General features: G+C 37.9%; 1 protein-coding gene across 6 annotated transcripts in view; it reads left to right on the forward strand.

The window, feature by feature from the left end:
- The window catches only part of Lmo3 (LIM domain only 3), a 61,653-nt gene extending 48,114 nt beyond the window's left edge, over positions 1 to 13,539 (forward strand). For all 6 annotated transcript variants that reach the window (XM_048432483.3, XM_048432481.3, XM_048432480.3 and 3 more), the window contains 2 exons: positions 163 to 288; positions 11,983 to 13,539. In XM_048432483.3, the coding sequence (XP_048288440.1) occupies positions 163 to 288; positions 11,983 to 12,088 (232 nt within the window). In that variant the 3' untranslated portion in view covers positions 12,089 to 13,539. The remainder of the gene's footprint in view (positions 1 to 162; positions 289 to 11,982) is intronic.
- Positions 13,540 to 14,580: the final 1,041 nt, after the last annotated feature.

Consider the following 14,580-nt stretch of genomic DNA (forward strand, 5'->3'; position numbering starts at 1 on the left):
GGAGGCTATATTGCAGAAGAATATGTATACATCTCAGGCAAAACTCATTTATGAACATCATAAGGCATTGTGTATGAATCACTTCAAAGCATGGATTAGCAGTTTCTCAGTTTGCAAACCCAGGTTGCCTTAAGTTGAAAAAGAAAATGTTTACTGTTCTAGGCTGTTTGGTGTAACGGGAAACTGTGCTGCCTGTAGCAAGCTCATCCCTGCCTTTGAGATGGTGATGCGTGCCAAGGATAATGTGTACCACCTGGACTGCTTTGCCTGTCAGCTTTGCAACCAGAGGTGAGTGCATTTAGTACATTTAATTTGACCTTCCCAAATGATGCCACTCAGTAGGCTGAGGATTGATTTAATAGGGGGGGCATGATCACAGTTCACTTTGTTAAGCTAATTGATCTCAGCATTCAGGGGTTCTGCAAATGTGCATCCAACACCAGAAACAAACCTCTGCAAAATGAGGTCTTTAGCCTAGCTTCAGAAGACAGTGTTCTGTGAGAACGACTGTACACAGAAATACTTCTACTGACTTCAGAGCCAGTACTCATTCTTGTTATTGTTTTACACTCTTTTAATATGGTGGTATAAAACGCCTTTGCTTAGGGGGCAGTGACATGGCTGGTGAGTAAAGCATTTCTTCACGAGTGTGAAGATCTGGGTTCAGGAGCCTTGTCCAGATAGACAGCTTAGAGCTTTTCTTATTTCTCTCATTTTAGTCCTCCTATAGCAAATGGGTGTAGGTGGTTGGGGGAGATGGAAGAATCCCCAGAGCAATGGAACCAACTAATCTGGAACACCCAGCAAATAAGTATCCATCACAAAATAGAGGGTAAAGAATGACACCAGAATCTGTCCTCTGACTTCTATACGTGTGCTGTGGCAGGCACATGTGCACATACGTGCACGCGCACACATACACACACACCACACACACACACACATACATACTTACATACACACACCACACACACACACACACACATACACACACACCACACATACACACCTCAACCTTTTTTCTACTATGTGATTCTTTTAGAGGCAAAGAATTGGTAACAGGAAGTTTGCTTTCATCTTGTTTATGTTTATTCCTTCCCCATCTCTTGACTTCTCTGGAATCCTAAGCATGCTCTCTTCATACTCTCAGCTACCTCCAATATTCTTGAGGAGGAAACCAAATGAAGTTAATAATTGAACAATTACCAGCATTGGAAAAACAACAAAGGAAAGAATGCTGCACAGAAGTCTAGAAAGCTAAGTTGTAGTTTGGGCTCTGCTACAAACTGGCTGAGCAGTCTTAAGCTAATTACATCATCTCTCTGAATCCGGTTTCCTCATTTGTAACACATGATTAATCAATTTCAAAACTCTTTCGAACTAAAAGTATAATAACTCCTTCACTTTTTCTTTGTTGAAAATTATACTATCCCTTGGGAATTATTCTATGGCTACAACCTGTTTTCCACAGGAAATGCAGAGTTTAGAATACTATAAATATGCCTACCAAGGCTAGGCATGCTGGTGCACACAGTTAATCTCAGTATATCAGAAATACCCGAAGGCAGATCTCTGTATGTTCAAGATGAGTCTGGTCTACCTATCATGTTTTAAGACAGCTGGTACTCCATAGTGAGACCCTGTTTCAAAGAGCAAACAAACACATAAACAACAAAACTGTGTGCATCAAAACTACATGTATTCAAATTGTAAGACCCTTGCTGGAGTTTCGAGAATGTCTAGTATCTGTAAGAAAATGTCTGTAGAGTGTGTCATCAATAAATATTGCTTTACATTCTCAATTTATGTAACGTCCTCTGAAAAGTCCTGTTTGATTCAAAGTCTTTTCATGAAGCCCTATGAAACAATAAGATATGACGTCTGTGGTGAAAACAGATTCAAATTCTGGCCCCATCATATATACGGTAAAATTATTGTCTTTGTAATTCTTCAGTGTGTTATGTAAACTCTCAAAACCGCTATAGTTTTGTGTCAATAAAATAAAATTAGATACTTGTCTTAGAAATCTAGAGGTTAAATAAAATAATTTTCCCCAAGTATTGAATGCATGTTTAAAAGCTCATTCCTTCTATATCTACAATTTTTCCTGTCCAAATTATACCCCAGTGTCCTGTTATTTCTATAAAATATATAACACAAATGGTGTCTCTTGCCAAATTTAGATGTCTAGAATATTTCCTAATATAACTTATTGCATTACCTAGGCAATAACCCAGGAGCCATCTTGTGTCTTGATTATCCCCAACAAATGTTTTATATCATTGAAGATATCAGTTTTAGGTGATACTTAGCCAACAATAAACTAAGAAGTTCACATGTTATCTTTTACAAAAATGTGGACACACACACACACAAATATTCAGGCATCCATCCAAACACAGTTCTTTTCACATGAACATGTGCACATACATTTTCAAGGAGTGTTAGCCATAACAGTAAAATACCTCTGGTCATTTGACAGGTTGATTCAGTGATGGCAAAAACAATGAGAGCTGTCTTTAAGAAAGCACCTTGTTAACTGTTCTACTTAAGAAAAGCTTTCATATTTTTAGAAAAAAAAATTAAAAATGAGAAAGAACTCAACCTTCACTATTCTAAAACAAATAGTATTCTAGCATATAATCACTCATGATTTTCCCTATGTATATGTGACAAATTATGCATAGCTTCTATATGTTATACTGATATTTAGTCAAATTAAAAAATAGGAAGAGGACTCCCTCACATGATAGTAATCTCATCACCCAGGAAGTGGAGGAGGAAGGTCGAGTTAGTTGCAATCCCACAGGATATGGTGAGACTCTTGTCTTTAAAATAATAGTCACAGTCATCGTAGTAGTTAAGAGAAATGAGTCATGAAGTTGGGAGGGAGTTGGGAAGGTGGGGTGTGTCTGCGAGGAGTTAAAGAGATGAGTGTACTGACTATGACAAATACACAGAATGAGCTAATAAAATACCATGTTAATCGATTTAACAGGGAAGGGTCTTAATGTATGGCCCTTGAATTCTTTCATTTATTCTCAACTATTTATTTATTTGTATTCTTGCCATTAAAATTTCTTTTAAGATAGTTTGTATTTCTTTTTATCATGAAGTATTAAGGCTACAATTGTGTGGTCTGATGCTTTGGTTATTTCTCTAGTCCGTTTTATATCATCAATAAAATACTGACTCCTTAAGTTGGCAAATATTCAAATCGGTGTCAGGGACGTTCACAGGAGTGTAATTAGTCAGTCAAAGAATACAATGATTTGAGCGCTTAGGGTAAATATTGACCAAATGATCTTGATAAAAGTTGTCCTATGTTTCCCACACCAAGTTTCCTCATGATCTCACATATTCACCCTAACACTGGGGCTTATTATTTAGAAAGAAATTCTTGTCACCTGCAGGGATGAAAGCTGCTACCTGATTATAATTTTTAATTGGTGTTTATTTGCTGACTTGTAGCCCTTCAGATTTTCCTACTCTGGGAACTGTTCATGCCCTATGTCCATTTGCCTACCAGGTCAAGCGTCCATATTTTATCTACGTCCTGCACTGACAATGAAAGCATCGTTCAAGTGCTAAACTCAACCTGAATCCCATTATGATAGAAAGTAATTGAAAGTGGTTAATGCTGTTTACAAATCATAGATCAGTTTTATTTCATCATGGAAATAAAAAGTTACATTCACAATTAAGTCTGTCTGCTCAGTAGAACTCAGTCAAGTAAGACAAGTGCTCCTAAATTTTGACTCTAAAAATGGCTTGCATTCTTATGTCGCCAAGCACTATCCCAACCTCATTACCAAAGCACCTCATACATTTCTATGTCCGCTTCATTTATTACCTGCCGTAAAGTGGCTGCATATCTTTAGCACTGGCTATGCACAATTAGCAATCGGTGATTGTCTTGTCGCTGCGGTCCTTGCAAGACAAACTTCCTCGATGCAGAAAGTCAGCTCATCTTCATCAGTCAGGCAGAGCACACAGACATGGCCACCCTGAATACAGACAGGTCTCAAGGTAGGAGATGCCCCTCTTCCACTGAATGTTGCTGTGGAGACACATCCAGTGTGGCCACGTCCTGATGAAGCCTTGCAAAGCCATGTCGCAACACTCAGTATGAAGACCAAAATTACTTCCAAATATTAAAAAAAAACCAGTAAAATAGGGGCTGGGGAGAATTCTCATCAAGTGAAGGTCAAGTGCTTACCACAACAGCAAGAAGACCCGAGTCAGATACACAGCACCGATCTAAAAGTCCAGGCCAGCGGTTGCATGCCTGTAATCTAAGTGTTGGAGACACAGGAATAGGTAGTTCCACAGAGCTTGTTTACTTGACCATTTAGCTGAATATGCAAAGCCCAGATTCAGTGGGAGACTATCTTAAAAGTCAAGAAGGTCCAGTGAGATGGCTGAGTAGGTAAAACACTTGCCACCACTTTGAAGAATCTGACTGTGATTCTGGAAATCCACTGTGCAGAGGACCTAACATCCTGATGCTATACTCTAGCCACAGTGTAGAACCAACTAACTCCTTTACATTGTCCTCTGACCTCTACACATTGTGAACTACTTGCATAGCAAACCCCCTAACAACAACAACAAAAAAAGACTCCCGATTCTTGTTTCATGAAATTGAAAGAATATTCCAAGGATTTCTTGAGAAAGGTGATAATTAATGACAAGAAGAGAACGACAGGACACCCAGTGTCTTCCTCTGGCCTCCACACATATTTGTGCACCAGTCAATGAACACCTCTGCACATCCACAATGTAATAGGTACGCACATCAACACATGCACATGCATGAATATCCACGTGCATACACCGCACAGACACACAGCAGTAATGACAGCATGTGCAGGGCTTTGCCTTTTCTAGCAAAACTGCAGGTCCTGTATTTTAACTGTAGAAATATCTCCCTTTAAAAAGGAAGAAAACTGGGAAAAATCTTTCTGGAACTTATTTTATGATAACTTAATTTTTATTTGGAATTGAAAAAAATCTCTAAACTAAGTTAATTTATTAAGGGCTGAAAAGTTCCTCCACAGAAAGCTAAATAACAATGTTTCTAGTTTTTCCCTGTCCCACCAGCAAACTACCAAATTTTGACACACAGACTTCTTATTAATTATGAAAGCTCAGTTGATAGCTCAGGCTTGTTTCTAACAAATTCTTTTAACTTAAATTAACGTATATCTTTTAACCTACCTTGCTTTTACATGACTCAGTTACCTTTACTTTGCAAACCCCATGTTGCTTGCTCTGCACCACACTCACTCACTCACACACACACACACACACACACACACACACACAGAGAAAGAGAGAGAGAGAGAGAGAGAGAGATTTTGGAATATATTAATTTGAAATGCAAATATAAATTAAATTTGTGTTTTTTAAGATTTATACCTTGTTTCATTGGTTTACACATACATACATTCATATATACATATGTGTGTGTGTGTTTGTCTGTATGTGTGTGTGTGTGTGTGTGTGTGTGTGTGTGTGTGTGTAGAAAGAGACTGCCCTTTCATATTACGGCCACACAGATCCAAATAATCACACAGAAACTATATTAATTACAACACTGTTCAGCCAATGTCTCAGGCATATGTCTAGATAGCTCTTATATCTTGAGTTAACCCATTTCTATTAATCTGTGTATTCCCACAAGGCTGTGGCCTACCAGAAAGTTTCTGGGCTCTTCTCCTTCAGCAGCTACATGGCATCTCTTTGACTTGGCCTACTCTCTCTCTCTATCTCTGTTCTGATTTCCTGCCAGGCTTTGCTCTGCTAAGTCACGGAGTAAAACAGCTTCTTTATTAGCCAATGGTAATAAAACATATTTATAGTATACAAAGAGGAATCCAAAATCATATATATTTAAGCATAGCAATCTCATTTAATACAAAAATGACCATTATGTAGATGATGATTTTAGCCTCTGGAGTAGGCAATCAAATTGGTATCTCTGCATGACTCTACCTTTCTTCTGAATATTCTTTCTGCCCCCCTCAAATCCTACCTAACTATTGGTCATTCAGCCTTTTCTTAAATCAATCAGAGTGACACATATTCACAGAGTCCAGAAAAATTATTCCATAATATAATGACCTTGGAACATAAGGGGAAAAACAGTCTGCATGATATTTCTTTTTCTTTTCTTTGTGGTATTTAATTTAAAAGACATTTTACACATATTAATTTTCTGGTATGTGTGCATGTTTGAACTACGGTACATGTTTGGAGGTCAGAAGAAAACCTGTGGGAGTTGATTCTCTCCTCTCTTTCACCCTGAGGATTCTGAGAATCAAACTCAGGTTACAAAGCTTGGTGGCAAACACATTGACCCTTGGAGCCGATTTTCTGGCTCAACATTTGCTTTCTATTTTAAGGGCTGAAGCAGTACTAGGCCCTGTGGAAGCGGAGGTGAATAAAATATAGTTTCTTAAAGAAAGTCAATGTGTTCCGCACTCTGGGGGAGACAAGATATCAGAGACTTGCAGTAAAGCCTAATGAGACTTAGGTCTATATGCTTGGAGAAGAGGCAGCCATTTTTTCAAGTTCCGGGAAGCACCTTGGAGCTGACTGACATGTTTAGTTTACAGGAACGAGTCCTATGGTCCTGGTAGGGCTGGGGACATGACTCAGTTGGTAAAATGCTTGCCTGGTGGGCATGAGGCCCTGCATTCCAGGTTCAAAAGCCATATAACATAACAAAACAGCAAAACCAGTATGGTGGCAACTACCTGTAATCCCAGAGCTGGGAAGATGGACATAGGCAGATGCCTTGCGTTCCCTGGACAGTCAGCCTAGCCAAATCAGTCAGTCTCCTGTCTCAGTGAGAGACTCTGTCTCAAAAAGATTGGTGGATGGCACTAGAAGAGTAAAGTAGAAGCTGATCGCTGCCCTCTGTGCTCATAAATGTCCATGTGCACCTACAAGAACACCGCACGCGTGTGCGCGCGCACACACACACACACACACACACACATAGGGAAGATTTTGAAATATATTAATTTGAAATGGCAAGTATAAATTTGTAGTTTTTTAAGATTTATACTTTTTTCATTGATTTTTAAATATATATTTATATTTATAATATAAAAATATAATATAATATATAATTAATATATAAATATCATATAAATATATAAATATCATATAAATATATGTATTTAAGCATAGCAATCTCATTTAATACCCAAAATGATAATTATGTAAATGATGTTTTTAGACTCTGGGGTAGGCAATCAAATTGCAGTGCAGAATTTTTTCTTTTCATTTCTTTTATTATTATTATGATGATGATGATGATGATTTCTGTTATTTTTCTAAGATTTTTAATTGTATCATTCTGCCCTTCCTTTTCTTTCCCTCAAGCCCTTCCATATTTTTCTTTTTGCTTTTTTCAGATCCATGCCCTCTTTTCATGGATTGCTAGTATATACAATTAAATACACATGTTAATATCATATATTCTATGTATCATAATTACAGACTGAAAAAGTTACACTTATTTGTGCACAGATGTTTATATATGTAAGTAAACAGGAGCTGAGCAGTAGATGTGCTAACATGGAGTTGGGAAAGGGCAGGAGTCCTCAACATGAGGACAAGAAATGCAAGTAACTAAGGAATGAGTAGACAAGAGAAGCAGTCTTCCACTGAGAAAAGCACACCCGCTGGCTGGTGAACCATCAACAATGGTCAGCCCTAAAAACATATGTACAAGCATCAAATTAACAGACATAGAAGATGTACCGAAATATTTAAGGACTCTGCCCAAGACAGTAAGTGTTCAACTCAAGATTTTAGCCAAACAAGTCAGGTTGTTACTCTCTGGAGCAGCTGACTTCAGAAGAGCATTCTGTTTTCTGATGAAGAATATGTAAGTATAAATAGATCCCGCAGGGCTAAGGTAAAGTTGATTTTGAATAATTTATAGCAGGATTCAGGATAGGGATAGTGTGCCTTGGTGCTGAAGGGATCGTAAGGGGTGAGATATGCAATGACGATTGGACTGTCAATGGGAAAGAGACTGGAAATTTGTTCACAAGTGTAGGGATTGGCAGACACCTCTTGCTGAATACTGCACTATGGAGTAGTCCGTCCTTTAGTGGCTATGAATGCTGAGTGAGAAAGTAGATATGTTGGGAATACATACCACATTTCCTCTTCTTTTTAAACATTATAAAGACAGAAATTAGTTATAATTATACATCACTGACCTTAAGGAAATAAGACAACTAAGTTAATGTTCTCGCTTCTTCAAATGCATATTACAAATGGAGGCATCTTAGAACAGGGTTTTGATAAACCTGTTCTAAGTGGAAGAGGTGGGAGGCTTGAGAGGGAGGTAAGGGGACACCGAGAGTGTTGAAAACATTTAAAATAATTTTATTGAATTTTTAAAGAATCAGTCAGAAATATAAAAGGGGAAATTGCTCTACGCCCCCTATTTTAGAGCAGAGGTTTATTAATTATACTTCCTTCTTACTCTTCTCATGACTCAAAAACTCTATGAAGTCAGCTAGACTTGTCCTCTGCTGGAAATTAGCTGCATTCTTAACTTCCACATAAGAATATTAGATGAGTTAATAACCTAATTGGCATCCTTTCTTTCTTCTTCAGTAATTTTGAATGAAGATAAAACGAATAGAATGACCATTCCACAAGCATTTAAGACTGCATTACAAGAAAGATGATGAGAGGGCATTCCCAGGTTTAGGCTGGCCTCTTAAATACACCTAAAGCTTTCTTCAGCCATCACAATATTCAAAATGCTTTGTTTGTTTGTTTTTTACAAATGTTAAATCTCATAAAAAAGCAGGTTATATGATGTTGGAAATAAGTTACAAATTTTGAGTTATTCCTTATTTTGTTGAGTATTTAGGGACAAGGATAATCTCAATTGAACAGCTATGATCTGCTCCTAACCACAGCAGTAAACATTGTTTACACTGTTTTGTAAGTCAGGTGTGACTGCGTTACTTTTAAGCTGTGTTCTATATCATATTTACCTTTATTTATAGGTGGACATGTCCACTAAAGACTTTACCCGGTTGTTAAGATGTTAGTTATGAAACCTTTTAGAAAGGAGTGTTTCACTATGTTGATGTATTTTCTCTCACTTTTAGATACTGTATCCATTTCTCTCTGTCTCTCTCTTTGTGTTGGTCAATGGAACATGTGGCATCCACCTCATCAAATGGTAGTTAGACTTGTGTAAAATGCACAAGAGAATACTGTAATGCCAAGACCGTGGGTCTGGGTGTGGCTATTCACTCCTGTAATGGCAGCATTCAGGAGGCTGAGGTGTGATGGTTGCTGAACTTCGGGGCCAGTGTGGGCTTCACAGTGAATTGTACTCTAGCCTAAGCAACAGAGTGAGACTTTATTTTTTTTTAAAAAAACAAAGACTAATAAACTTATATTCAGTCTTTACATTGTCCTGACTCGGGTGAAAGAACAACCAGGGGCTGACAAAGAACTGAAGCCTCTCTGGTTCTCCATATTTCCTCAGGCTGTGCGAACCCAGACAAATCTTTTGACATTCTGATAGGATCCTAGAAAGTCATACATGTGTTCATACCTGCAAACATGTACATATACTCAAATATGTAGGCATGAAAAATTAGATAAATAACAGTACAGGAATTAAATGCTCAGTGACCTACTAGGATGTGAGAAACAAGTCTGATCAAGTTTCATGATCAAAACAGGAAGCTTTGTCTTTGCCACCAGGAGAAGGCTGGAATCTGGACCATATCCATGGCAGCTTGTTTTCCTGCCTTTTCTGGGCTTTTCATAGTAGCTCCCTGTAGTTGGATACTGTGTGTTCATCTCTCCTACAGAGAACATAAGTAGGGAAAGAGTGGCATGCACCCATGCTAGCATCACATATGTGACTGAAGCAGAACTTGAAACCAGGTCCCCAGGACTGCTGCTTCCAGGTGACAACTCACTGTGCCAACCTTGATCGTACTCACCTACAAAATAAAATATTCTGTCTTTAAGGATGCTGAGCTACAAGTGACAGGATACCACAGGACAGGATGGGAAGATGGAATCCCATCTTTGTATATGATGACTAATAGAAATTAACGTTCCTGATAAGAAATTAAACAAAGTTAAAGACAAGAACACTGAAAATTTCTTCAGATCATTTGCACTGTGGGAAAACCAGCTTAATAACAGCAAGAAGACAGGAGTATGTTACTGAATGTATTTATTCAGCTATGATACTATATTATTAATGAGTTGAAAGTAATTTCAGCAGTAATATAAGCGGATTGTCTTGAGCACTCATTAAACATGACTTTATTGCTGTTTCACTTAATTTTCCATAAAATATAAAAGTCAAATTTGGGCTCCCAAGGGCTGTTCAAATAAAAGAATATTTCTATTTATCCAATATATCTTCATGGTCATGCTAGCTATATAAACTGATATATTAAATATCACTGTTTAAATGCAATATTTAAAGCATACAGCCTAAAGCTAGCAAAAAAGAAAAATATACTCAAAGTCCCAAACTTAAATGTGCATCTTGTCCAGTAGATGCAGCAGCAAACAAATCCAGGATTTCCAGACCAGAGCTGAGCCTCTACTTTAAACCAACATTAGCACTAGGCAGTAATCCTAGGGAAAAAGTAAATTCCACAAATAAACAGAGCAATTTTCCTTTAAGAGGAGAGCTAATTCTTTTCAATCTACTTTTTTTATTACACTATTTCCCCCTCTATCTACTTAGCTAGTATAAGGATAAATTTCCAAAGCTGCCTGGATGGAAAATAAATAGATTCACTGTTTGTCTAGAATTCCAATCTTTGCAAATGTAAATCAGTCCAAGTGCCCCTCATTTAAACCTTCAACTTTGCTGAGCATTAGGGGGTGGCCTTCACTTCACAATTTAATCCATGCACTAAGATTTCTGCCTGAGCATCACTCTAAATTGACTATGTGATAAAGAATGACCACCACCAAAGGTCACAGAGGTCAGCCTGTGTAATTACAAAGTTGTGTTCAGTCAACTCCACCAAACACTGCTGTTTGAAGTTTAAATTGCTACAATTAAATATATATACATATATGTAATGTACACACACACATATATATATATGGTGTGTGTATATATATATGGTATATATATATTCCCAGAGTTACTTTATTGCTAAATGTACTGGAAACAGCACGGCATTTACTTTTGACCTGGATTGTGTTCATAGTATCACCCACTGAGAAACTATATAAAAAGAACGCTTATTAAAAATACTAGAGTCTTGCACTTTAAACAATGCTTCATAAACTAAAATGCATAATTAACTGCTGGGAGCTGGTTTTATTTATCACATCAACATGAGAAAGTTCTTCTAGGTAGCTCTGCCTTAGCAGGAAGCATTCTACGAAGTAATACCTACTATTTCATAGCTGAGGAATTTGCCATGGAGGAAGATAGCCTCTGGGCACTTCACACTGGGACAGTAGGCACTTACAAATTGTTAAGATATAGTCACATTTTAATAACAGAATTAAAGGGAGCTTGGAATAGAAAACTTTAAACTGGACGATTTTCTAATTATTTGATTCACTGTATTGCTTTTTGTGGTTTGTATTAATTGGACAAAGGACCAGTATAAAACCGTTTATAATCATAACTAGTAAGAACTGATATCATATTTAATTTTACTTTAATGGGGGTGTATATGGACCATATATTTTCTCCTCGCCAAAGTGGCAAGGAAAAGGAAAAGAGAAAAGAAAAGAAATAAAGAATTTCACTATTGGTGTCCCAAATGTTGACCTTGCTGCTCCTCTGCTGTTTGTAAACTAGGGGGAGTTTGAAAGGCTGCGTGCAAGTGCTAATATATTAAACAACACAGTTTTAACTTTGACAATGAAAGTAATTTCCTAAGACCATCTTTCAGATTTCAGAAGTCCTAACACACTTTGTTTTCATGCTTTCAGATTTTGTGTCGGAGACAAATTTTTCTTAAAGAATAACATGATCCTTTGCCAGACAGACTACGAGGAAGGCCTGATGAAGGAAGGCTACGCACCCCAGGTCCGCTGATCTGTCGGCATCACCCCCAGCAACACAAAGCACTACATCCCTTTATCTTTTTTGCTCACCTGTATATATGAATTGACACAGGAACCTACTAAATAGGGTAGTGGTAGGACAGCAGGATGGCCGGCCATATGGAAGAAAAGGCGGACTGCATCTGTATGTAGTAAAATTGCCCCAGTTCAAGAGTTGAATGTTCATTATTAAAGAAAGAAAAGTAATGTATATATTGCTGGAATTTTTTGCTTGCTATTCGTTTTTGTGTCACTTGGCATGAGATGTTTATTTTGGACTATTGTATATAATGTATTGTAATATCTGAAGCACAAATGTAATACAGTTTTATTGTGTTACCATTTGTGTTTTGTTTGCTTCTTTGTATTGTTGCATTTAGTACAATCAGTGTTTAAAGTTACTGTATATTTATGCTTTCTGTGTCTACCAGCTATTTTCAATGAGCTGTACCTTTCTAGTAAGAACTGAAGAGCAAACCTCACTGATGACACACAGATAACGCAAGACTATCACACTAGAAACAGAAAAGTAAATAAGTAAACACAGGCAAAGCAGTTAGTGACATCCACTCCTTATGGCTCCTACAGTTAGGTGTATTCATGGTCTCATGATAACCCCCTATTTTCAGGGGATTAAAGATCAGCTTTAAAAAAAAAAATAAAGATTTCACCTTAAAGCACTTTCATTTTATACCAACGTGAAAAGTGCCATTTTTAGAATGACTTTAAGACTTAGTGATGTCCTTTTAATACTCTTTATTGTGTCCCTTACCTTCACTATAGATTTATTCTACTTTTCTTTTCTCAATCACACACCGTATGTGAAATAGTGCCTTTGGGTAGCATGTAAATTTTTTTTTCCAAAGGGTTACTCTAAATAAAAATAGTATTACCACAATTATGACATAAGTTTTCAAATTTTAAATTCCTTGTATAAATGTTGTCCAGGCTTCTCCCTAGGAGATAGGGCTTGATGTCTTGATGGTTAATGACCTGATGACACCATACAGACGGGAGTGTGACTCCACTGAACCAGGACGATGCACATTGATGCTGTGGTGGCATTGGAGTTGGACAGGGGTCTGCTCACAGCAGTGTGATCACAGGTACAGAACACTAGAGAAGAGGAACAAGGGTTGATAGACAGTTGAGAACCGTCTGGCGACTATGCGTTTTACCTGCCATTTACATGTTCAGTTCACTTTGCCTCTGGCATGTAACACTTTCTCAGCCCCTTCAGTTCTTTGCCATCGTCCTACTCAGATCATGTAACACCTGGGCTAAAATCTATCTTTTCATTTCTTTTTCATGATGAAGTGTTTCCCCTTATTTAAATGATAGCTGATGAAGAAGAATGTTCTAGAAACAGAAACTGTGGGAAATGACTTACTTAAACTGCAATTAAGGAAATAAAACCAAGACCATGGTTCCCTCTTCTGCTCACACGTTGTTATTTTGGTTTTGCATTCTGCGGTGAGACTGATTTTCCACAAATCCACTCCGAATAGGCACTGTGAACCATATTTGTTCTCCAGCAAACTCTGCACCGTGGGTTTTCCCATTGTTCTCCATTGCTTATAGAGGAAATGTCTCCCAACGTTATTTGTATTACATATTTTCACTGCCAGTTTCTGCATTACAGATGGCGATTAAATGTTCTACCTACATTCTTGGTCTGGGGCCAGAATATTAAGCTGGAAACAATGCTGGTGTGGCTCTGAATCATCATGAAACATAAGTTTATATTTGAAAATGCGTGAAAATCTGAATATTGCCCCGTGGAAAAAAATGGTGAATGATAGGCGTATTTTCCAAATGCTTCATGGTTAAGAGTATGTGAGTCCCATTTGCTCTAAACAGGAGAAAAAAATGAAGAATTGTAAATGTATCCATTTGAAATCCACAAGGTGATTCTTATTTCCCACTCAGCCCTATATGTTTGTTTTGTGAGAAGACAGGCTTATCTTAAAGCTTGCAAAACAAAATTGGGAAAGATGACACACCACAGGTGAAGGAGACACACAGTCAGGAAAGGGGACACATAGCCAGGGAAGGGGGAAACACAATCAGGGAAGGTGGACACACAGCAAAGGAAGGGGACACACAGCAAGGAAAGGGGACACACAGCCAGGGAAGGGGGCACACAGCAAGGAAAGGGGACACACAGCCAGGGAAGGAGGCACACAGCAAGGGAAGGGAACACACAGCCAGGGAAGGGGACACACAGCAAGAAGTTCATCTAATAGTCTTGCTGGCTCCTCTTGACATAAAGTCTGTCATTAGGGTTTTCAAATGTACTTAGTTTTTCCCATCAAAATGGGTTTTCATAGTGTCCTTAACAAGTCAAAATATGTGTCACCTGGGAACAAACTTCTCCTGATTTCCGAAAGCTGTTCAACCACCCTTGCCGGCCCCAAATAAAACAGGGTCTACATTGCTTTTGCTTAATCTTTGGGGAAACAACTCACCTGAAGTATAGATTAA

The sequence above is a fragment of the Myodes glareolus genome, chromosome 3 (assembly GCF_982192425.1).
Source record: "Myodes glareolus chromosome 3, mMyoGla1.1, whole genome shotgun sequence".
NCBI lineage: Eukaryota > Metazoa > Chordata > Mammalia > Rodentia > Cricetidae > Myodes > Myodes glareolus.